This window comes from Pecten maximus, chromosome 1 (genome assembly GCF_902652985.1).
Source record: "Pecten maximus chromosome 1, xPecMax1.1, whole genome shotgun sequence".
Taxonomy (NCBI): Eukaryota; Metazoa; Mollusca; class Bivalvia; order Pectinida; family Pectinidae; genus Pecten; species Pecten maximus.
The window spans coordinates 9404330-9431487 of NC_047015.1; the positions used below are offsets into that span (position 1 = coordinate 9404330).

The 27158-nt window shown below is 36.4% G+C and overlaps 2 protein-coding genes across 2 annotated transcripts in view; both read left to right on the forward strand.

The window, feature by feature from the left end:
• Positions 1 to 19167, forward strand: part of LOC117324297 (prosaposin-like) — a 52026-nt gene extending 32859 nt beyond the window's left edge. Inside the window, exons 17-25 of the mRNA XM_033880084.1 lie at positions 192 to 251; positions 905 to 1042; positions 2495 to 2690; positions 3873 to 3967; positions 5234 to 5486; positions 10859 to 11004; positions 11194 to 11274; positions 11595 to 11735; positions 16915 to 19167. Coding sequence (XP_033735975.1) covers positions 192 to 251; positions 905 to 1042; positions 2495 to 2690; positions 3873 to 3967; positions 5234 to 5486; positions 10859 to 11004; positions 11194 to 11274; positions 11595 to 11735; positions 16915 to 16962 — 1158 coding nt within the window. The 3' untranslated portion in view covers positions 16963 to 19167. The remainder of the gene's footprint in view (positions 1 to 191; positions 252 to 904; positions 1043 to 2494; positions 2691 to 3872; positions 3968 to 5233; positions 5487 to 10858; positions 11005 to 11193; positions 11275 to 11594; positions 11736 to 16914) is intronic.
• Positions 19168 to 22684: 3517 nt separating this feature from the next.
• The window catches only part of LOC117324305 (zinc finger protein DPF3-like), a 32160-nt gene continuing 27686 nt past the window's right edge, over positions 22685 to 27158 (forward strand). The window contains 2 exon segments of the mRNA XM_033880094.1: positions 22685 to 22769; positions 23353 to 23516. Coding sequence (XP_033735985.1) covers positions 22717 to 22769; positions 23353 to 23516 — 217 coding nt within the window. The 5' untranslated portion in view covers positions 22685 to 22716.

The following is a 27158-nucleotide window of genomic DNA, read 5'->3' on the forward strand; positions in this document are numbered from 1 at the left end:
CAGGAGACAGTTACTCATGATGGGAGACAAACTGGGACAGGAGACAGTTACTGATGATGGGACTTGTAATAAAGTGAAGTAGCATGTAGATGTTTTATCCTAAATATATATAAGCTTATTATAACTTCTTTTACATGAAGAAACTTTTTCATCCACATTGTTTGTTTTAATGAGATCTTTTATTATTTAAGTGCAAGATAGACGTTGATATGTACAGTGAGGCTGCCTTCCAGATCTTAAAAGAAATTTTGGTAAGTTTTGATCAGTTTTGATAAGTTTTCAGTTACATTTCATCAAAACAAGAGTATTTTGCTGCAAAAAAATGTTCCTTGATACTGTGAACAAGATGAGGTTATAAAATTACTTCATTAGAGGTACATCACATACCGACTAATTCAATTTCTGGTCACTGTTCTAGTGAAAATGATATTAACTTTTAATTAATAGACATCTAAAGTTAGAATATGTTTGTCATCCCTCAATATAATCAAATTTAAACAAGATCTGTCATATTCCAGGCATGTTATCTTTTTGCTACTCAGGACGATTTTTGCTACTCGGATCAATTTTTGTGGGGATGAGAATATCATACTTGCTATAGGAAATTTTCAAAACTTTCTTTAAAATCTGGCTTTCTTCTCACACGTGTTTGGAGAAGTGATATTTTGAAGTCAAAAATATAATACATGCATAACTGAATTTTGAAAATTATCAATTTTGTGAAATTTGCAGTTTCTTTGCAGTATCTTAGTAATTACACATATCTATAATATATATAGGGTGCTTACCCGCTATTTTCTTATTAACAAGGATGTATGTTTGGTACTTTTCAGGATAAATACAGAAAATGATGTTACCAAACTTACAAAGCAGGAGATACATGTTTAACTTTTGTTGTTTATAGAATGCTGGTTTCCTGTGTAGTAAAATGAACCTTTGTGCTTCACCTGCTCCCAAGTTAACCAGCAATGGCGCTCTCTGTGAAGTCTGTACTGCTGCTGCTACAGAGGTTGACAATCTGCTCAAAAGCCCAGATACCCAGGTAATACAGTTTCTATGGAATGAGAATCTTACTTATTTTGCAAATTATTCAGTAATACGATAGGCACTGTAAAGGATACAGGAAGTTTGTGGTTATCTGAGAAGTATAGTAGTGAGGTATATATGCCTGATTAAGTAGCAGGATGGGCTTTATAAGGCACACAGAGAGTCTGTGGTTATCTGAGAAGTATTATAGTAGTGAGGTATATATGCCTGATTAAGTAGCAGGATGGGCTTTATAAGGCACACAGAGAGTCTGTGGTTATCTGAGAAGTCTTGTAGGCAGATAAAGGTCAGATTAAAAGGAACCAGAAATTTCTTATATTGTAAAAATCAAACCTTAATTAAGCATGCTATAACAAACCATGCATGCTTTTGTTGCATTTTTCCAAGCTATAGGCCAGATTAAAAGGAACCAGAAATTCCTTATATTGTAAAAGTTCAACCTGAACTAATGCTAAAAAAACACAGATTTTCAGTTGCATTTTTCCAAGTCACATCTTTGTCACCAGCTCCAATGCTTTTACTCTATAACCAACCAATTGAGGGGTTAAAGTTAAATTCACACTGAAATTCATCACTCATGTCGTAACCTTGATATGTAACAGTATAAATCCTAGGATTATATCATGCTTTTAGAGATAGTTCACACAAGTTAGGATCTTTAGTTCACCTGAGACTTGAAAGTCTCAACTGACATGCATATTGCAATTGCCTTTTGTCAGTCATTGTGCATTATCAGTCCATAAACAAATTTAATTTTTAAATTCTCAGAAACTTCTGAATCAATTTCAATAAAATTTTGCTGCAATCTTCCGTGGCCAGTGATTCAACTAAAATTGTGAAATATATGGCTACCACTTCAAAAAGCCTTTAGAGTGGGGCAAAAAGGGTCAAATTAATTGAAATTTCAAAAATCTTCTTTTCAAGACCCAGATACGGTAGAATCAAACATTATTCATGTGTGGAAGGATTTAAAGGTGCTTTAGGTGGTTAGAATTTACTAAGCTCACCTGGTCCAAATGACCGTCTAGCTTATGCCATGGTGCAGTGTCCATCATCCATCTGGCCTTTGTCAACATTTCATTTAACTCGCTACATGTCTGAAACAGCTGAATGGTTTTTGATTACATTTGGTCTGAAGTATCCTTGCATAATTGGGTGAAAAGAATCCAGTTCTGTATAAAAAGTGGGCCTGAGTGGCATGGCCCAAGAGGACAAAAGTAGCAAATACCTTAAAATCCTCCTTCTGTAGGAATACCATTTAGTCTGAAAGCATTGCGGGCGGGTGAAAAGGAACAAATTTTATATAAGTGATGGGTCTTACTCTGGTGGAAATTTTAGTTTTAACTGTCACAGTCTCCCAGATATCACCCATATTACAGATGACAAGTTTTCCTGTTCATAAACAAGCCATTAACATTTGAAAGCTGTACATGTGTTTTGTCTGCAGGCTAAAATTGAGTCTCTGCTGGACAATATTTGTGAGCGGCTGGGTGGTAACCTTAGTGCCGAGTGCAAGACCTTTGTAGATGAGTATGCTCCTTTTGTGCTGACCATGTTGGCTCAAGAGTTGGACCCAACTACCATTTGTAAGGACATTGGTTTGTGTCCAGCCAAGCAGGCTATCAAAGCAGACCCACCCAAAGGTAGGCCATGTGGCATACAGATGGTCATAAGTACTGTACTGTTTCTATGAAAGAAAAATTGTGTGGTACTTTTGTCCATTAACTTCTGTTTTACAGCATTCATTTTATCCATTGAAGTATATATATATATAAAATGACTACTTGTTTCAATTAAATTTTTAATAACTGAACATTGCTGACAGCTATGGCAAGTGCAGATATATGCACACAGACTTTTGGCCAATGTGTGTCAATATCTGAGTGACATGTAGTTTATGTGATATGTTAATAATAATAAAATAATTGCTGTTGTTGTATTATGTGTGTTTTATGTGTGCGATGTGTGAATGTAATTGTAATTAAGATATATGAATGAGTAATCTCCTTTTAACTGTTGTATTATATAATTTTCATTTCAAGATTTAATATCTATTATTTACAAAATATCCACCTATTACTTAAGCCACCATCTGAGAGAATTTATATAGGCCATGCTTGTTATTCAATCCCATTGACTGTAATAATCTTTGTCAATAGAAATTGTTGAAATGAAAAATGTGCCCCATGGCATTTATTGACAGAATTGAGTATTACTGCAAGATGTATAATTTTGTTTAATATGTGCTGGATTCAGATTATAAGCTCAACTGGTCATACCATGGCATGTCATCTGCATACAAAAATTGCTACTAGTCATAAACATCTGAAAGTATTTTGACCAAATTTAGTCAGAAACATTCTTTGGAGAATAGGAAACATTTTGCATAAATGGTAATTCTGACACCCCCAGGACACCCCCAGGACACCCCCCAGGACACCCCCAGGGGCTAAAGGAGCAGAATCTAATAGGGGAATAAAGATATGTCCTTTAAATTACTACTAGTCATAAAAGAAGTAATGGATTTTGACCAAATTTGGTCAGAAGCTCCCTTTCAGAAGAGGAACAAATTTTGTATAAATGATGATACTTGCCCCCCAATGGGCCTGAGGGGCAAGGCTTAATATGGGAAATTTGGTCTGAACCATCTATGGGTAATGAAAAAAATATTTGTAATATAACTTAAATGGAAGTGTTTTCCCTTAAATATCCAGGTGAGCCATACAAGCCCTCTGTTATTTTTTATGACTGTGTAGGTTATTATTTCTTTATAATACTGTGGTCTTTTTCATGATATCATCATACTTTGTATTTGATCTCTTCAGCTATCAGCAAGACTATCACGACCAGTTCTGGGTGTGCAGTTTGTGAATTTTTGGTGAAAGAAGTGGAAGACTATCTGAAGCAAAGTGCCACCAAGGTAAATATAATCCCAATCCAAACACTATTTGGGGTCTTATCTGCACTTCAGATATAAAAACCGCCTGTGATTTTGGCATATTTTTTCCTTTTTTTATGACTTCATCCTGATGTGCCATGTCTAGCTCCATGATTTTGGAATCCACATTTTCCTTTCTTGAAGCCTTATCAATGTTTTAAGTCTTCACATAGACATATCATTGATCAATGTATGTAAACATTTAGATTTCTAAATCTTGCACTGCAGAGATTTCAATTTGTTTCTACTTCCAGCCATCAGGCTATTCATATTTAACATGATGTTTAAGTAATGATGTGTATTTGATCTGAAAATGAGTGTCACATAACCAAAAGGTCCAGGGATTTGATATTAGGCTTGTAGCATGCAGGGATGAAGGGCTATTAAGTTTGTTCAAATGAATGACCTTGACGTATATTCAAGGTCACAGGGTCAAATTGGCTAAAATCTTTAAACCACATCTTCACAATAACCAAAAGGCCCAGGTTCTTGATATTGGGCCTGTAGCATGCTGGGGTGAAGGGCTACCAAGCTTGCTCAAATGAAAGACCATGACCTACATTTAATTTAAAAGGTCACATGGATCAAATAGGCTTAAATCTTTAAAAAATGATTATTTCCATAGCCAAGAGCTCTGATAATAGGCCTATAACATGCTGGAATGAAGGACTAAAACAGTTATTGACATGAATAAAACTAGCTTACTCTGATATTTGAATCAAGTTGTTATCAGCATAGTTTCTGCTGTAATGACCTAGATCAACTTCAAAGTTGCTGTAACACCAGTCGAGCAATACAGACTCATTATGCCTCTTGTATTAGGTTACTGCAAGATGTAAAATACATGGTTGGCAGACCCAAATAGCAACACATTAGGCAGGGTGACTCAAAATATAGAGTTACGCTATGACAGGTTTGACTGTATTTGTTGGAGTACTCTTCACCCCAGGGACTTCAGCACTTGGTGCTTACAGATGATTGGAAACAAGTTTTATAGCATTACATATATCTATTGGGCATTTGGGTTGGTGTTGAGCACTTTGTCATGGGCTGATATCTAATTGGGAGGTTAGAACAACCGGAACAAGGATTGAATGATATCATCTATTGACAGATTTATACCTCCCCTTCAATTATGGATGCCAAGATACATCTAGGATTGCCTGTCTTTATTTTAATATTTGTGAACTTGATAGTTTAAGGAATCATTTAAAACTTTGATAATGTTTATATTGTCTGTTTTAATAGGAGGAGATCAAAAATGCACTATATGGGTTGTGTAATGAATTAGCTAGCATCAAGGATGAATGCAACACTTTCCTGAATGTTTACTTCGACATTGTGTACGAAATGTTGTTGAATGAGACGAGCCCTGGGAATGTTTGCACCACTATCAAACTCTGCTCTGCCAAAAAAACACCACCACCAAAAACTTCACCGAGGTTGCATGTAGTGCCACTCTTGAAGGAAACCTTACCAACTAAAGTTTTCAACTTGGGAGGTAAGTCTTTGAATATTGTATTGAGTTTGTATTAAATCATCTATGTACATTTTGTTACAGCACATTCATCAGATTTCCACATAAATCTCTGATTGGAGCACCCCTAGGTTGATTGAGCGTGATCATTAGGGCTGGGCCAAGTTAGGAATAGGACTTCAATTTGAAATGAATATTTAGACTTAACATTCAAGGTCAAATTGGTCAAATAGGCTAATATCTTCAAATGACTTCTTATCAATAATCAAGAGGCCCAGTGAGTTGATATCAGGTGGGTAGCATGATTGGGTAAAGGTCTACCACATTTATTCCATTGAATGACCTTGTCGTACGTTTCAAGTTACATGGGTTAAATATACTGAAATATTCTCATGGCCTTTTTTCAATCACCAAAAGATCTAGAGATGATATTTGAAATGAATGACCTTGACAATGATTTAAGTGAAAGAGTCAAAATGGTCAAAATAATCAAAAGACCACTGGATAGCAGGTGAGCGATTCAGGCCCATTGGGCCCTTGTTACATGTGAACTATACTCATTCAAAAGGAAACATTCTATATAGTGCCCATTGTCTTACATTGTTGATAATGTTACCAACTGTCAAACAATGTATCTTATGATTATGTTACCTACTGTTAAACATTGTGTTATGATAATGGTACTCACTGTCAAACATTGTATAGTAATGTTACCTACTGTCAAACATTGTATAGTAATGTTACCTACTGTCAAACATTGTGTTATGATAATGGTACTTACTGTCAAATATTGTATAATAATGTTACCTACTGTCAAACATTGTATGATTGTGTTACCTACTGTCAAACATTGTATGATTGTGTTATACTCACTGTCAAACATTGTATGATAATGGTACCTACTGTCAAACATTGTATGATGATGTTATACTCACTGTCAAACATTGTATGATAATGGTACCTACTGTCAAACATTGTATAGTAATGTTACCTACTGTCAAACATTGTATGATGATGTTATACTCACTGTCAAACATTGTATGATAATGTTGCCTACTGTCAAACATTGTATGATTGTGTTATACTCACTGTCAAACATTGTATGATAATGTTGCCTACTGTCAAACATTGTATGATTGTGTTATACTCACTGTCAAACATTGTATGATAATGGTACCTACTGTCAAACATTGTATGATGATGTTATACTCACTGTCAAACATTGTATGATAATGTTACCTACTGTCAAACATTGTATGATGATGTTATACTCACTGTCAAACATTGTATGATAATGGTACCTACTGTCAAACATTGTATGATGATGTTATACTCACTGTCAAACATTGTATGATAATGTTACCTACTGTCAAACATTGTATGATGATGTTATACTCACTGTCAAACATTGTATGATAATGGTACCTACTGTCAAACATTGTATGATGATGTTATACTCACTGTCAAACATTGTATGATAATGTTACCTACTGTCAAACATTGTATGATGATGTTATACTCACTGTCAAACATTGTATGATTGTGTTACCTACTGTCAAACATTGTATGATTGTGTTATACTCACTGTCAAACATTGTATAGTAATGTTACCTACTGTCAAACATTGTATGATTGTGTTATACTCACTGTCAAACATTGTATGATAATGGTACCTACTGTCAAACATTGTATGATAATGTTACCTACTGTCAAACATTGTATGATTGTGTTATACTCACTGTCAAACATTGTATGATAATGGTACCTACTGTCAAACATTGTATGATGATGTTATACTCACTGTCAAACATTGTATGATAATGTTGCCTACTGTCAAACATTGTATGATTGTGTTATACTCACTGTCAAACATTGTATGATAATGTTGCCTACTGTCAAACATTGTATGATTGTGTTATACTCACTGTCAAACATTGTATGATAATGGTACCTACTGTCAAACATTGTATGATGATGTTATACTCACTGTCAAACATTGTATGATAATGGTACCTACTGTCAAACATTGTATGATTGTGTTATACTCACTGTCAAACATTGTATGATTGTGTTATACTCACTGTCAAACATTGTATGATAATGGTACCTACTGTCAAACATTGTATGATAATGTTACCTACTGTCAAACATTGTATGATAATGTTGCCTACTGTCAAACATTGTATGATTGTGTTATACTCACTGTCAAACATTGTATGATAATGGTACCTACTGTCAAACATTGTATGATAATGTTACCTACTGTCAAACATTGTATGATAATGGTACATACTGTCAAACATTGTATGATTGTGTTATACTCACTGTCAAACATTGTATGATAATGTTACCTACTGTCAAACATTGTATGATAATGTTACCTACTGTCAAACATTGTATGATAATGGTACCTACTGTCAAACATTGTATGATTGTGTTATACTCACTGTCAAACATTGTATAGTAATGTTACCTACTGTCAAACATTGTATGATTGTGTTATACTCACTGTCAAACATTGTATGATAATGGTACCTACTGTCAAACATTGTATGATAATGTTACCTACTGTCAAACATTGTATGATAATGGTACATACTGTCAAACATTGTATGATTGTGTTATACTCACTGTCAAACATTGTATGATAATGTTACCTACTGTCAAACATTGTATGATAATGTTACCTACTGTCAAACATTGTATGATAATGGTACCTACTGTCAAACATTGTATGATTGTGTTATACTCACTGTCAAACATTGTATGATAATGGTACCTACTGTCAAACATTGTATAGTAATGTTACCTACTGTCAAACATTGTATGATAATGTTACCTACTGTCAAACATTGTATGATAATGTTGCCTACTGTCAAACATTGTATGATTGTGTTATACTCACTGTCAAACATTGTATGATAATGGTACCTACTGTCAAACATTGTATGATGATGTTATACTCACTGTCAAACATTATATGATAATGTTACCTACTGTCAAACATTGTATGATAATGGTACCTACTGTCAAACATTGTATGATTGTGTTATACTCACTGTCAAACATTATATGATAATGGTACCTACTGTCAAACATTGTATAGTAATGTTACCTACTGTCAAACATTGTATGATGATGTTATACTCACTATCAAACATTGTATTGTAATGTTACCTGCTGTCAAACATTGTATGATAATGTTACCTACTGTCAAACATTGTATGATAATGTTACCTACTGTCAAACATTGTATGATTGTGTTATACTCACTGTCAAACATTGTATGATAATGTTACCTACTGTCAAACATTGTATAGTAATGTTACCTACTGTCAAACATTGTATGATTGTGTTATACTCACTGTCAAACATTATATGATAATGGTACCTACTGTCAAACATTGTATAGTAATGTTACCTACTGTCAAACATTGTATGATGATGTTATACTCACTGTCAAACATTGTATTGTAATGTTACCTGCTGTCAAACATTGTATGATAATGTTACCTACTGTCAAACATTGTATGATGATGTTATACTCACTGTCAAACATTGTATGATAATGTTACTCACTGTCAAACATTGTATAATAATGGTACCTACTGTCAAACATTGTATGATAATGGTACCTACTGTCAAACATTGTATAATAATGTTACCTACTGTCAAACATTGTATGATGATGTTATACTCACTGTCAAACATTGTATGATAATGTTACCTACTGTCAAACATTGTATTGTAATGTTACCTACTGTCAAACATTGTATGATGATGTTATACTCACTGTCAAACATTATATGATAATGGTACCTACTGTCAAACATTGTATAGTAATGTTACCTACTGTCAAACATTGTATGATGATGTTATACTCACTGTCAAACATTGTATTGTAATGTTACCTGCTGTCAAACATTGTATGATGATGTTATACTCACTGTCAAACATTGTATGATAATGTTACCTACTGTCAAGCATTGTATGATGATGTTATACTCACTGTCAAACATTGTATTGTAATGTTACCTACTGTCAAACATTGTATGATTGTGTTATACTCACTGTCAAACATTGTATGATAATGGTACCTACTGTCAAACATTGTATGATAATGTTACCTGCTGTCAAACATTGTATGATAATGTTACCTACTGTCAAACATTGTATGATAATGTTACCTTCTGTCAAGCATTGTATGATGATGTTATACTCACTGTCAAACATTGTATTGTAATGTTACCTACTGTCAAACATTGTATGATAATGTTACCTACTGTCAAACATTGTATGATGATGTTATACTCACTGTCAAACATTGTATGATTGTGTTACCTACTGTCAAACATTGTATGATTGTGTTATACTCACTGTCAAACATTGTATGATTGTGTTATACTCACTGTCAAACATTGTATGATTGTGTTACCTACTGTCAAACATTGTATGATTGTGTTACCTACTGTCAAACATTGTATGATTGTGTTATACTCACTGTCAAACATTGTATGATAATGTTACCTACTGTCAAACATTGTATGATAATGTTACCTACTGTCAAACATTGTATGATAATGTTACCTACTGTCAAACATTGTATGATAATGGTACCTACTGTCAAACATTGTATGATTGTGTTATACTCACTGTCAAACATTGTATGATAATGTTACCTACTGTCAAACATTGTATGATAATGTTACCTACTGTCAAACATTGTATGATAATGTTACCTACTGTCAAACATTGTATGATAATGGTACCTACTGTCAAACATTGTATGATAATGTTACCTACTGTCAAACATTGTATGATAATGGTACCTACTGTCAAACATTGTATGATAATGGTACCTACTGTCAAACATTGTATGATAATGTTACCTACTGTCAAACATTGTATGATAATGGTACCTACTGTCAAACATTGTATGATTGTGTTATACTCACTGTCAAACATTGTATGATAATGTTACCTACTGTCAAACATTGTATAGTAATGTTACCTACTGTCAAACATTGTATAGTAATGTTACCTACTGTCAAACATTGTATAGTAATGTTACCTACTGTCAAACATTATATGATAATGTTACCTACTGTCAAACATTGTATGATAATGGTACCTACTGTCAAACATTGTATGATAATGTTACCTACTGTCAAACATTGTATGATAATGTTACCTACTGTCAAACATTGTATGATTGTGTTATACTCACTGTCAAACATTTTATGATAATGTTACCTACTGTCAAACATTGTATAGTAATGTTACCTACTGTCAAACATTGTATGATAATGTTACCTACTGTCAAATGTAGGTACTAAGCTATTCAATTGAATGTTAGATTCATTATACATGATTAATACTGTTTGTCCTGTTGACAGTGCCCACGTCAAGTGAAGAGTGTGTTGTCTGTGAAATGGTCCTGAATTATGTAAATGAAGCCCTGAAAGATCCTGCAACCGAAAAGGACGTGAGAATTGTGTTGGACAAGGCATGTGGACAGATTCCCCAGAATTTCCAGCAGCAGGTAGGAAGATTTCTTGTGTAAAATAAAGAATCAGTTTTATCTCCAATACTTGGAGATAGTGGCATTTTCTTTTTTATGTGACACACAATCAGTTTTGTCCTCATTTTCTAGGACATGTTAAGATGTTTTTAAAGTGAGAATTTTGAATGCAGTGTGATGTGTGCAGTATAACTTTTATTGTGTTTTCAGTGTAAAACCTTTGTGGACACCTACTCCGATCAGATCGTACAATGGGCCGTCGAACAGGATGATCCCTATGTTGTTTGTCCAGTAAGTTTCGAAAAAAAATATTATTTTGTCAGAACGATGCTAAAGAGATGAAAGTTAGGATTTCATAAGATGCTTTTAATGAAAATTGTACAAGTGTCTACTTTTATTTCTAATAGTTATGTTCTTTTGGATTCCCACCTTTCCCATTTTTGTCCAAACTGACTAATGGAAAGATAGTTTGATGCTGACAATAGTTTTACAAGTCATAGAAAGGGTTCTTAAAAGCTACTTGTTCTTAATACTTTCTGTTATTTTTCATCATTTTTAGATGTGTTTTTTGATCGGGGAAATTATTTAAACCTGGTTCTCATGCTTTGTAGTTTATTCACTTGTGTGGGACATCCCAGCCATCACAGAAGGACACTAACCTCTACTTCAGGAAACACATGCTTGTCAAGAAAAAGTGTAATCAGGGACCCAAATACTGGTGTTCATCACGGACTGCTGCCAAGAACTGCGGGGTAGGTAACACTTACATTTAGACTAGTGGATTCCATGTAGATGGAAGGATGCAGTGATCACAAAATAAAGAAAAAAATAGTCCAAATGAGCAACTACAAAAAACTGTATGTTAAAACTGACATTGCAAGGTAGAAATCATTCTTTGAAACTAACAAAATAATAAAAGTTTCAATTTTTAGAATGCTTTGTCATGTTCTGAGGTCTTTTCTAGTCATGGTATCTGAGGAAGTGGTGGCAGTTAGCCCCCTTTGATATAAAACGAACCATCAGTTGTCAAACTGTTTCTCTTTCCAAAATATTAAACATTCTCAGAATGATTGAGTAACAATATAAACAGAATAAAATGTACAGGAAGACATTGCAAACACTGTGAAGCTGCCTTTTCTCTGTACTCTAAAAACATGTATCCAAATATTGAACAAAATGAAAGGTAATCAGGGTTGTGAAGGTGAAGAGACAGTATAAACAGGAGGCTCAGGATATCAGACCCAGGGTATCGGACCCAGGGTATCAGGCTCAGGGTATCGGGGCTCAGGGTATCGAGGCTCAGGGTATCAGGGCTCAGGGTATCGGATTCAGGGTATCAGGCTCAGGGTATCAGGCTCAGGAATCAGGCTCTAGGGTTATACCCAGGGTATCGGACCAGGGTATCAGTCATCAGGGTATCAAAGGTAGGGTTATCAGTTGCTCAGGGTATCGAGAGGCTCTGGGTGTATCGAGGCTTAGGGTATAGGGTCTCAGGGTATCGCGCTCGGGTATTAGGTCAGCGGGTATGCGGCTCAGGGTATCAGGGCCCAGGGTATCGGACCGGGTATCGGGCTCAGGGTATCAAGGCTCAGGGTATCAGACCCAGGGTATCGGACCCAGGGTATCGGGCTCAGGGTATCAAGGCTCAGGGTATCAGTGCTCAGGGTATCGAGGCTCTGGGTATCGAGGCTTAGGGTATCAGGGCTCAGGGTATCGAGGCTCAGGGTATTAGGGCTCAGGGTATTGAGGCTCAGGGTATCAGGGCCCAGGGTATCGGACCCAGGGTATCAGGCTCAGGGTATCGGGCTCAGGGTATCAGGGCTCAGGGTATCGGACTCGGGGTATCTGGCTCAGGGTATCAGGCTCAGGGAATCGGGGCTCAGGTTATCGGACCCAGGGTATCAAGCTCAGGGTATCGGGCTCAGGGTATCAAGGCTCAGGGCTCAGGGTATCAGGGCTCAGGGTATTGGACTCAGGGTATCGGGACTCAGGGTATCGGGCTCAGGGTATCGAGGCTCAGGGTATCGAGGCTCAGGGTATCAGGGCTCAGGGTATCGGATTCAGGGTATCGGACCCAGGGTATCAGGCTCAGGATATCAGACCAAGGATCAGACCCAGGGTATCAGACTCAGGGTATCAGGCTCAGGGTATCGAGGCTCAGGGTATCAGGGCCCAGGGTATCGGACCCAGGGTATCAGGCTCAGGGTATCGGGCTCAGGGTATCGAGGCTCAGGGTATCAGGGCTCAGGGTATCGGACTCAGGGTATCGGACCCAGGGTATCAGGCTCAGGATATCAGACCAAGGATCAGACCCAGGGTATCAGACTCAGGGTATCAGGCTCAGGGTATCGGGCTCAGGGTATCGAGGCTCAGGGTATCGGGGCTCAGGGTATCGGGCTCAGGGTATCGAGGCTCAGGGTATCGGGGCTCAGGGTATTGGACTCAGGGTATCGGGACTCAGGGTATCGGGCTCAGGGTATCGGGGCTCAGGGTATCGGACTCAGGGTATCGGGGCTCAGGGTATCGGACTCGGGGTATCGGGCTCAGGGTATCAGGCTCAGGGAATCGGGGCTCAGGTTATCGGACCCAGGGTATCAAGCTCAGGGTATCGGGCTCAGGGTATCAAGGCTCAGGGCTCAGGGTATCAGGGCTCAGGGTATTGGACTCAGGGTATCGGGACTCAGGGTATCGGGACTCAGGGTATCGGGACTCAGGGTATCAGACCCAGGGTATTGGACTCAGGGTATCGGGCTCAGGGTATCAAGGCTCAGGGCTCAGGGTATCAGGACTCAGGGTATCGGGACTCAGGGTATCGGGCTCAGGGTATCGAGGCTCAGAGTATTGGACTCAGGGTATCGGGCTCAGGGTATCAAGGCTCTGGGGTCAGGGTATCAGGGCTCAGGGTATTGGACTCAGGGTAGCGGGACTCAGGGTATCGAGGCTCAGGGTATCAGGGCTCAGGGTATCAGGGCTCAGGGTATCAGGGCTCAGGGTATCAGGCTCAGGGTATTGGTGCTCAGGGTATCGCACTCAGGGTATCGGACTCAGGGTATCGACTATGAAGATCAGGAGGTGATATATAAATGTTGCTTTCAGTGAATACACACTGTTAAAATGAGAGGTGAATAGCAATGTAGGAAAGTAGAAAACCAACTAGACATTTTACTGTTCTTGTTACTAAGCTAACACTGGTACCGTTGCCCTTGAATGATTTCTACCAATAGGCCTAGGACGTGATGTTTGACTACTAGGGAAGGTTAGGATAAAAGACTGCCTCTATAAAATTAAAACAACTGATAAAAAAGCTGCCAGGTCCATGTTTAGTCAGTAACTTGATGAAGGGATACCAAGTTTGTAACAGTGGATTTTACTGACATTTAGGCTTAAATGGTCAAATGTGCTGCTTCTTCAAAGAACCAAGTGGCTCCTGGTCTTTTTGCCTATTGCATGCTAGGGTAGCAGTGTACAGTAAAAATGCCAAATTCTGAAAAATATGGCACATGCTTTAGATATGTAAACATTGCCAGTTAACCTTACATATAACCTCTAATAAAGTATATATATTTGAAATCTGTACAACATTTGCAATTTTAATAGAGCTCTGAAGGATAAGTAAACTGATATTTTCTGTGATTTTTAGAGCTGTGAATACCATGGTAACAGCTTAAAAAATTCTCAAAAATTGCAAAATATTATGATATTTGACCCAAAATGGCACAATTCTCTACACAATTTTTTTTCTGAAACCTATTTAAAATTAGATATCTCTATCCCAAAGACAGAATTAATCTTGTTTGGACATATGTTGTAAATTAAGTTTTTCCGCTATCTTACCTTTTCTGTGGGCTTCCATTTTGCGCTGTAGGCGAAACTAAATTTCCTGTGTAAACACACGTTCGGAAAATCCGGATATTTAAAATCCGGAACCAATTTATTGATTTTTGTTTTAATAAATGTGAAGCCTGTATGTACTACTTCATACTGGATATACCAATTATAGTGTACATTTATTTTTTCATTTTTTATACATATCATAATACAGGAGTTATTTGCTTAACAAAAAAATTGCCCATGGCCAGGCTGTCTTACTGTGGTGTGCTACCTTATACATCACTTTTGTTAACTCTAATTTTACTAAAAACCCCATGAATGTCTAGAATATGTTCCGACGAACAAAACGACATATCGGGTTACTGTGTATCTTTAATAGTCACCGAGTATTGCTGATTTCCCGGAGAGGTGTATTTTGACAACTTTTTCTCCCAATCCAGTAATAAGGGGAGGTAATTTTAAAGATGAAAACTCCCATAATTCTGTATATCTCTTGAATAAAGTTGTGTTTTGAGTTGAATGTGGTACTTTGAGTCTCTGTGCATGTAATCAAGCAAAAAATACTATACAACTATCAAATTTAGCCTTGTAATATGACGTCATAGTTACCATGACGTCATCAGTAACTATGACGTCATCAGATGGTATCTATGACGTCATAAATACTCAATGGTGTCATAATAAATAACCAAATTCCTTTCCAAACCTCAGCTTAGCAACACATGCAATATTCTAACTGATAAATCATGACATGACATCCAAGATTTCAAAATGTCATGCCTATGACATCACAGTCATCTGTTTCCACCCCGGTAATTCAGATATGTACCAATGATCATATGAAAGTGTCCGCTGATCCCATTTTATGCGGAAAATGCTATTTTTTCTGCTTTACCGAAGGAAGTGACAATAATTGACAATATTGTATCAACCGTACACTCCATCAATTGAAATTACATGCTTACCAATGTATAAATAAATTGAAAATAATGGTTTCACCAAATATTTCAAAAAATAACACTTACTGTAATAGTTTCCATGGATACGGGGTAATAAATCAGGTAAAACAAACCAGAATTCAGTCTATATGGTTTGTTAGATACCCAATAAGTTATTTTGGGTTTGTTATAAAACATAGAATATCTTTTCAATTTACACTGACTCATTAACATTATGCTTAATTAATCCACCCTTAAAATGGGTAAATATGCGAGTTACCTCCCTTGATTCCTCTAATATGACAAGCCTGATAATAAACAAGTTTTAAATTGTTTTTATGCATTTTTGAGCAATAATGAACTAAAATGAAGCTTAATCAAGCATAATTAAGCACAATTTCCAAAAAATAACATTTTTCAGCCCTTATAAGGTAGCAGTGTACAGTAAAAATGCCAAATTCTGAAAAATATGGCACATGCTTTAGATATGTAAACATTGCCAGTTAACCTTACATATAACCTCTAATAAAGTATATATATTTGAAATCTGTACAACATTTGCAATTTTAATAGAGCTCTGAAGGATAAGTAAACTGATATTTTCTGTGATTTTTAGAGCTGTGAATACCATGGTAACAGCTTAAAAAATTCTCAAAAATTGCAAAATATTATGATATTTGACCCAAAATGGCACAATTCTCTACACAATTTTTTTTCTGAAACCTATTTAAAATTAGATATCTCTATCCCAAAGACAGAATTAATCTTGTTTGGACATATGTTGTAAATTAAGTTTTTCCGCTATCTTACCTTTTCTGTGGGCTTCCATTTTGCGCTGTAGGCGAAACTAAATTTCCTGTGTAAACACACGTTCGGAAAATCCGGATATTTAAAATCCGGAACCAATTTATTGATTTTTGTTTTAATAAATGTGAAGCCTGTATGTACTACTTCATACTGGATATACCAATTATAGTGTACATTTATTTTTTCATTTTTTATACATATCATAATACAGGAGTTATTTGCTTAACAAAAAAATTGCCCATGGCCAGGCTGTCTTACTGTGGTGTGCTACCTAGACTGAAGATATTTATTGTGTTTGTTTGATGTCCATGTTGTAGATCAGGATCTTCACATTCTTCAACTTTTTCTTTTTCAGAAAGAGAATTACTGTTTTAAGAGAAACTTGGTCAACAATCTGGTTTGAGTGACATCATCTGACAGTGATTCAGGCTTCACCAGCTTTCTGCGGGATTTGAAACAACGAGAACAGATTTCCACACTGAAATCCTTCAGTTAGATCTTAGATTTTTTGTTGACAAATGTCACATATTATATTTAAGAAAAAAACAAAAAATTGAAATTTTTAAGAAAAAAGTTGAAACTAAAATAGATAAAATTTAGAATTAGAATTTCAAAGATAAGATATTGAAATAGTTTTGTCTTTTTTTGTATTTTTTATTTTATTTTATTTCATTTTTTTTCATTTTTCAATTAAGACTTAATCATGATCTTGTGTTTGTTTTCTGTATGTGTTTCTCATTGTTTTCTTTTTTATATTTTGCTTTACTAATACATATAGCAAATCACAAAGATTTGTTGTGTTGATCATGCTTATAACTGTAGACCTTTGTTTTTTCTCTGGGTACTGCGACTTTCCTCCACAAAACCTGGCACGTCCTTAAATTACCCTGGCTGTTGATAGGACATTAAACAAACCAAGGTCAACACAACATCTCACTTTGGTCCAACATTAACATATTATAGAAAGTTTTATTTACAGTAAATATTTTACTCGGAGTCAGTGATATTTATTAATATTGTTAGTATCAGACATTTAAGTTTCTGGAAAATGAAGGTGGAAAGAACAGATTGTCAAGTCTTAACAAAAAACAACAAGAAATTTCACTTACAATAATGGGGTAGTTAATCATGTTAAATGAAAATCTGAGTCCATTTAAATGGCTATAGCAAGTTTGTGAATTAGTCTTGTGTTATTTTTGAAGTTGCATTTACTTTTGTTTTGAAGTGGTCATTTCTCTTTATCCAGATCTGCTTTTTCAAAATCAGCTCTGGCCATTTTAGTTGATTTAAATCTTCAGTGGCCATTTGACTTTTATCTCGATCTGCAGTGGCCATTTGATTTTATCTCGATCTGCAGTGGCCATTTGATTTTATCTCGATCTGCAGGGGAGCTGATCTCTGTTTCTTCATTTGTGATTTTTTGCCTCAGCATTAACATAGCACTCTTAGATTGTTTATGCAATGATATTTTCATAGTGCTTGTTGATATCACATATTTATGATAAACATACATATATGAATAATATGCATCTTTCCATTAAGTTTGGTTTTGTGTGAAACAAAAATATTACAGCTTGGAAACATAAGTCTGGAATAATGGAGACTTTCATTTGGAAGCTTTTACTCATAATTTTTTTTTTATTATATTCCAAAATCGAAGAAAAATAAACAAAAAAAGAGCATATTGAAATTTAAAATGTTTGTATTTTGAAACCTTTAATGCTTGCACTGAATGAAATCCCTGAAGATGGATAAAGAGATTCCCTATAAGGGATGGTTTACATTGTTAAAGAGAATGTGAGATTATGTGTGTATGTTTGGAGTGGCTGAACACAAACCTTATTAGTGTAGATGTGTGACAGTGTTTATATACAACAAACCATGTATAGTGTTTTCTATGTGTTTGGTTATTATGTCAGAACAGTACAACCTGGGAGAATTTCCATTAATACAGAATTGTTGGAATCTTGTTGAGATATACATTTTTTTTGTTATTATGTTGGAAAAAAACGTGTTCAGGTTTCCGCATACTTATAATAAAATTTTCATCAAAATATTTTTTTTTTTTTAAAGGAAATGTGGTGATAATGATGTAGGTACCATGTAACAGGTCCTTGTGATGTCACCAGAAACGTGGCATATGTACTAACATTTGATAAGGAAGATATATACACAAATTTTCTGTTATTTTCTGTGTTGTCGTGTCTATTTACTGTATCAGTTGACTAGTACTAGAGCACATATATTTGTGACAAAGGTTTCTTGGCAGAAATGTGTGTGTGTGTGGAGGTATGACGGGTGTAGATACATCCTGACTTTACACATCCAAACTACATTTAAAATTTTAAAAGAAAAAAAGAAAAACACCAAGTTCTGTACATTTTTCAGTTGTTTTTTTGTTTTTTGTTTTTGATGGAATAATGTCTATTGCCTGGTACAAAGTATATTCTACAGCACTGATAATGGCTACATCTTCAGTCAAGAAACCTAATCATCTCTTCTGTGAAACATAACAACTCTATGTTACTTAACATTCCGTTTTCAAAGAAAATGATGTAGTTCAGTTTGTCCATGTCTTTTTTTCTAATAAATTTATCTACTGTAACAGTATTGTAGTTTGTTATTTAAATTGATTTTAAAATGATCAAATCACCCATGATGACGTGGTTTGTAAGTCTGACTTGTCTTTACCATGATGACGTGGATTGTTTGTAAGTCTGACTTGTCTTTACCATGATGACGTGGATTGTAAGTGTGACTTGTCTTTCCCGTGATGACGTAGATTGTTTGTAAGTCTGAAGTGTCTTTACCGTGATGACGTGGATTCTAAGTCTGACTTGTCTTTACTATGATGACATGGATTGTAAGTCTGACTTGTCTTTACCATGATGACGTAGATTGTAAGTCTGACTTGTCTTTACCATGATGACGTGGATTGTTTGTAAGTCTGACTTGTCTTTACCATGATGACGTTTACTGTAAGTCTGACTTGTCTTTACCATGATGACGTGGATTGTAAGTCTGACTTGTCTTTACCATGATGACGTGGATTGTTTGTAAGTCTGACTTGTCTTTACCATGATGACGTAGATTGTAAGTCTGACTTGTCTTTACCGTGATGATGTGGATTGTAAGTCTGACTTGTCTTTACCATGATGAAGTGGATTGTAAGTCTGACTTGTTTTTACCATGATGATGTGGATTGTAAGTCTGACTGGTCTTTACCATGATGACGTGGATTGTAAGTCTGACTTGTCTTTACCGTGATGATGTGGATTGTAAGTCTGACTTGTCTTTACCATGATGACGTGGACTGTAAGTCTGACTTGTCTTTACCATGATGACGTGGTTTGTTTGTAAATCTGACTTGTCTTTACCATGATGATGTGGATTGTAAGTCTGACTGGTCTTTACCATGATGACGTGGACTGTAAGTCTGACTTGTCTTTACCATGATGACGTAGATTGTTTGTAAGTCTGACTTGTCTTTACCATGATGTCATGGACTGTAAGTCTGACTTGTCTTTACCGTGATGACGTGGATTGTTTGTAAGTCTGACTTGTCTTTACTATGATGACATGGATTGTAAGTCTGACTTGTCTTTACCATGATGATGTGGATTGTTTGTAAGTCTGACTTGTCTTTACCATGATGACATGGATTGTTTGTAAGTCTGACTTGTCTTTACCATGATGCCATGGATTGTTTGTAAGTCTGACTTGTCTTTACCATGATGACATGGATTGTTTGTAAGTCTGACTTGTCTTTACCATGATGACATGGATTGTTTGTAAGTCTGACTTGTCTTTACTATGATGACGTGGATTGTTTGTAAGTCTGACTTGTCTTTACCATGATGACTTGGACTGTAAGTCTGACTTGTCTTTACCATGATGACGTGGATTGTTTGTAAGTCTGACTTGTCTTTACCGTGATGTCATGAATTGTTTGTATACATGTAAGTCCGTGACTGGTCTCTGCCATTACGATGTGGATTGTTTGTATACATGTAAGTCCGTGACTGGTCTCTGCCATTATGATGTGGATTGTAATTCTGGTTGGCTTTACCGTGATGTCATGAATTGTTTGTATACATGTAAGTCCGTGACTGGTCTCTGCCATTACGATGTGGATTGTAATTCTGGTTGGCTTTACCATTACGATGTGGATTGTAATTCTGGTTGGCTTTACCATTACGATGTGGATTGTAATTCTGGTCGGCTTTACCATTACGATGTGGATTGTAATTCTGGTCGGCTTTACCATTACGATGTGGATTGTAATTCTGGTCGGCTTTACCATTACGATGTGGATTGTAATTCTGGTCGGCTTTACCATTACGATGTGGATTGTAATTCTGGTCGGCTTTACCATTACGATGTGGATTGTAATTCTGGTCGGCTTTACCATTACGATGTGGATTGTAATTCTGGTCGGCTTTACCATTACGATGTGGATTGTAATTCTGGTCGGCTTTACCATTACGATGTGGATTGTAATTCTGGTCGGCTTTACCATTACGATGTGGATTGTAATTCTGGTCGGCTTTACCATTACGATGTGGATTGTAATTCTGGTCGGCTTTACCATTACGATGTGGATTGTAATTCTGGTCGGCTTTACCATTACGATGTGGATTGTAATTCTGGTCGGCTTTACCATTACGATGTGGATTGTAATTCTGGTCGGCTTTACCATTACGATGTGGATTGTAATTCTGGTTGCTTTTGCCACGATGTGAAATTAATCGTCCTTAAACGACTAGAATGTCAATTCTTTATTTATACCCCAAACATTTCATGAGACAAGGGATACGTATTGCCTGATGCTAGCAGCTCACCAGGTTACAAAGATTGGTATTGTGTTACATTGATCTATTTATCAACTTTTGGGTTATATTATTATAATTCTTTGTCAGATGTACATGCAGCATTAACGGTAGTTAAGTTACTTTGGGTGGACTGCTATATATGTTCTTTTATTGTCTTTGTCTTATATACTGAAATAGGAAAACACTTTTAAAATCAGTGAAGTCAGAAGATTAGCCAAATATGTTATGGAATGTAATGATTGCTATTAAAAAATATAATTAAATAATTCACGATCAACAAATGTTGGCAACTTATAGGATTTTGGAGACAGTACACTGCATTTCTTCTTGAGGTCAAAGGTCAACTAAAGCCTGTCAAGCTTGAAAAAAGCAAAGTCCTTGGAGCACCTTAAAAACTTAGTGTTTTCTTGGCAAGAAGAGAAAAACACAATCATGCATGCTATCAAAATAATTATGAGTGTTGCTGGAGCCTTCAAGTGGGGTGAGAGACTATAGTGTTTGAAATGATTTTGTTGCTAAAACTTAAACAGCAAAATACATATTTGAACCACATTTTGCTTAAAAGACACATACATTGTACCTGTATTAGATAATATGTGATATGACATCTGTGATATAGATCATATCACATAAACCATGAAATCATAGAGGAAAGGTGTTAATGAATTTAATTAATTCGATGAGTAGCATTTGAAATATATATATATATATACATTGATCTCCGGTATTCAACAACAATTTTCTAGTCACTGAACAAATCACAAAAACACATGCAATGTTTTTACCAGACTGTACTGCCTGCAGTCACAGTTTATTTCCCCATGAATAGCTGATATACAGTCACTTAGGAGTGTTGAGCATTATGATCGTGCTCTGTTGCCAGCCATTATTGTTATCACACATCATTGTTATTTTAGAAACACTGACTTTAATCATAATACTTGAAATTATAGTAAAATATATACAGCTTCTAAACTATGCAGTTGATTTTAGAGTCATAAAAACAGCTCTAGATTATAGACTACCTACTGAATCTAATCAATATAGATCAAAAGATATTAAATATAAAACAAAAACATTTTCTACTGTAGTCATCAAGGTAAGGCATCCTGTACCAGGGGTGGGCCTAGTTGACCCAGCATGCCACCTGTACCTATATACACAATGCAGTTGACAGGCTATAGCTCCAAGAAATGTGTACTTAGATATCACTAGATAGATATTCAGTTATTCACTGTCATACAGTCATCCCACATGCACTGTGCACCTTAATGTAAAATGTTATATTAATCGAATGCGCCGTATTGTCAAAGGGAGGTAAGTCAATGATGAAAATGGCCACCGCTGTGAATGTGGATTATTCTTTGTTGAGAAAATGGTAAATTTCTGACTCCACTGATAAAATTATTAACAAAAAATGGACCATTATCACATTTCTTAATGTTTTGATTTCAATTGACTTGATAATATTTTCGATTTACATGTCGTCAAGGTGAATTGCCGATATTAACACCATCCCAGGCCATGCCTGTACCACTGTTTAATGGATTCGATATCGGTACTGTACTGTCAGTCTGATATAACAACAACGCAACAGCGGAAACAGTTTGGATGTAAAAGAAACATTGGTGGTTGGGGTGGGGGCGCGCTAATCCTTTTTGGTACCCCAAAAGGTATATTTTGTAACGTGTTTCTTGTGTTATGATTTCCTATAACGGCATTCATTCCCCGCGTTTTAAGATAGACTATGTTACTTTTTTACATTGTAAAATGTGGGGAAGGAAATCCCCGCGTTCTGTAAAGAATCCTAGGACTATACTATCCATAACTTGTTTTGAAAAGTACCATGTTATTGAAGGAAATTCAGCATATATTTTGGATTTCTGAATGTATAGTTCCCGTATCAAAAACTTGTTACATGATTGTAGCCTTAAAATAAACTTAATCCTTGTCTGTTTCAGTATGGGCGGGGAAACTCTATTCAAAGATATGACAGAACACACAGCCAGCTTTAACTCAAGACTTTCACTTGAAAGAAAGCTCAGGCTTCCTTTCCTGGACTCTCAGACAGGTGTTGCACAGAACCACACTAATCTTTGGCACCCATACAGATGTAGAAATCCTGGTAATTACATAAGTGACACAGATATATATAGCTATCCATTACCCATGTTAACTTGTATGATATGAGTTTCGTACAGGTATATGCGTGGTATGTATACAGGTAAACTCTTTTATGTGTGTCCCGTATATACTGGTGTGGTACTGGTATACACTATCATGTGTCCCCAATATACAGGTGTGGTACAAGTATACACTTGTGTGTCCCCTATATTCAAGTGTGGTACAGATATATATTGTCATGTGTGTCCCCTTTATACAGGTGTGGTACAGGTATATACTGTCATGTGTGTCCCCTTTATACAAGTGTGGTACAGGTATATATTGTCATGTGTGTCCCCTTTATACAGGTGTGGTACAGGTGTATACTGTCATGTGTGTCCCCTTTATACAAGTGTGGTACAGGTGTATACTGTCATGTGTTTCCCCTATATACAAGTGTGGTACAGGTATATACTGTCATGTGTGTCCCCTATATACAGGTGTGGTACAGGTATATATTGTCATGTGTGTCCCCTATATACAGGTGTGGTACAGGTGTATACTGTCATGTGTGTCCCCTATATGCAGGTGTGGTACAGGTGTATACTGTCATATGTGTCCCCTTTATACAGGTGTGGTACATGTGTATACTGTCATGTGTGTCCCCTATATACAGGTGTGGTACAGGTATAATACTGTCATGTGTGTCCCCTTAATACAGGTGTGGTAAGGTGTTTACTGTCATGTGTGTCCCCTTTATACAAGTGTGGTACAGGTGTATACTGTCATGTGTGTCCCCTTTATACAGGTGTGGTACAGGTATATATTGTCATGTGTGTCCCCTATATACAGGTGTGGTACAGGTATAATACTGTCATATGTGTCCCCTTTATACAGGTGTGGTACAGGTGTATACCGTCATGTGTGTCCCCTATATACAGGTGTGGTACAGGTATAATACTGTCATGTGTGTCCCCTTTATACAGGTGTGGTACAGGTATATATTGTCATGTGTGTCCCCTATATACAGGTGTGGTACAGGTATAATACTGTCATATGTGTCCACTTTATACAGGTGTGGTACAGGTGTATACTGTCATGTGTGTCCCCTATATACAGGTGTGGTACAGGTATAATACTGTCATGTGTGTCCCCTATATACAGGTGTGGTACAGGTATATATTGTCATGTGTGTCCCCTATATACAGGTGTGGTACAGGTATAATACTGTCATATGTGTCCCCTTTATACAGGTGTGGTACAGGTGTATACCGTCATGTGTGTCCCCTATATACAGGTGTGGTACAGGTATAATACTGTCATGTGTGTCCCCTTTATACAGGTGTGGTACAGGTATATATTGTCATGTGTGTCCCCTATATACAGGTGTGGTACAGGTATAATACTGTCATGTGTGTCCCCTATATACAGGTGTGGTACAGGTGTATACTGTCATGTGTGTCCCCTATATGCAGGTGTGGTACAGGTATAATACTGTCATGTGTGTCCCCTATATACAGGTGTGGTACAGGTATATATTGTCATGTGTGTCCCCTATATACAGGTGTGGTACAGGTATAATACTGTCATGTGTGTCCCCTTTATACAGGTGTGGTACAGGTGTATACTGTCATGTGTGTCCCCTATATACAGGTGTGGTACAGGTATAATACTGTCATGTGTGTCCCCTTTATACAGGTGTGGTTCAGGTGTATACTGTCATGTACATGTGTGTCCTCTATATACAGGTGTGGTACAGGTATAATACTGTCATGTGTTGTCCCCTTTATACAGGTGTGGTACAGGTATATATTGTCATGTGTGTCCCCTTTATACAGGTGTGGTACAGGTATATATTGTCAGGTGTGTCCCCTTTATACAGGTGTGGTACAGGTATATATTGTCATGTGTGTCCCCTATATACAGTGTACACCAGGATAATAATAAATAAAGTTCATAAAACAGGTACTAGTAAAGATGAAACCTCCATTAGTAGTGGCAGAAAAGTGTTACACAGGTCACAAGGTGTGTTTTAATTGTACATTTGTATTTACATAGATGTTAATTAAGTGTGTTTTATAACCCTTTTCTTCCTGTTAACACAGACAGACATACACATAAAGGTATTATGGTGTAATGCCTCTGTCTGGTTAAAGTTTTAATTTTGATGGAATTTTAATGGAATTTAATGGACACACTAGACTAAACCTCTATGTTCATATCAGTTAATATTTCACAAAAACATTATGTAAAAGCATATTATACAACAGAATATCAATAATCATATATTACATCCCTAAAAAATCTGATCATCCATGCCACTAGTTTTTCAAATTGAATAGTTGATTGACAACCTGTGTTGGGAGACTATTCCATGTATCAACCACTCTATATATGAAAAAGTTCCTTCTCAGTTCTATATTACAACAGTTTTTAGCTCACCGGTTGTGAGTTGCTGATTTAAATATTTCTGAAAGTCTTGTTTGCCTCCTCAATATCAAGCTCTGATAATATATCCCAGTTCACTGTCAACAGGGCCTGTTTCATGTCGATAGTTTCCTTTTTAGGTCACCCGAGACAAAGTCTAAAGTGACCTATTCTAATCCCCTTTTGTCCGTCGTCCATCGTGCGTCCATAAACAATTTACATTTTCGACTTCTTCTACCTAAACCAAATTCAATGAAATTTGGCAGGAAGCTTCTATGGCTAAAGGTCAACCAAAATTGTAAATTATATGGTCCCCACCCTCAGGGACCTGAGGGGCGGGGCTTAAAAGGGTCAAATTGACTAAAACTTCAAAAATCTTCTTCTCTACTCTCAGATATGGTGGAATCAAACACTCTTCATAGATAGAAGGGTCTTAAGGTGCTTTACCAAAATTGTAAATTTCATGACCCTGGGGTCTCACGTTTGCCCCTGGGGAGGGGGTAAACTTTACTATAGTTTATATAAGGAATTCATATTTTTGACTTTTATTAGCCCACCATCATCAGATGGTGGGCTATTCAAATCGCCCTGCGTCCGTGGTCCGTGGTCCTTCCGTCCCTCCCTCCGTCCGTCCGTCCGTCCGTAAACAATTCTTGTTATCGCTAATCCTCAGAAAGTGCTGAAGGGATCTTTTTCAAATTTCATATGTAGGTTCCCCTTGGTGCCTAGTTATGCATATTGCATTTTGAGACCAATCAGAAAACAACATGGCCGACAGGCAGCCATCTTGGATTTTGACAATTGAAGTTCGTTATCGCTATTTCTGAGAAAGTACAGAAGGGATCTTTCTCAAATTTCATATGTAGGTTCCCCTTGGTGCCTAGTTATGCATATTGCATTTTGAGACCAATCGGTAAGCAACATGGCCGACAGGCAGCCATCTTGGATTTTGACAATTGAAGTTTGTTATCGCTATTTTTCAGACGACAGACAGCCATTATCGCTAAACATTAGATTATATATATAGGTTCCCCTTGTTTGAAAAGTACTAGAGGGCTGTTTCTGAATTTACACAGATTAGTAAGACTTAGAGGAAGGGAAAAGTAGAGAAAAGATCAATCTGACATGGAACCTATAAAGATCATTCAATGGTGGGTGCCAAGATCCCTCTGGGATCTCTTGTTTCTTTTTTCTGAAGTACATATACTAAAATGATAATAATATATTATCACTGTTT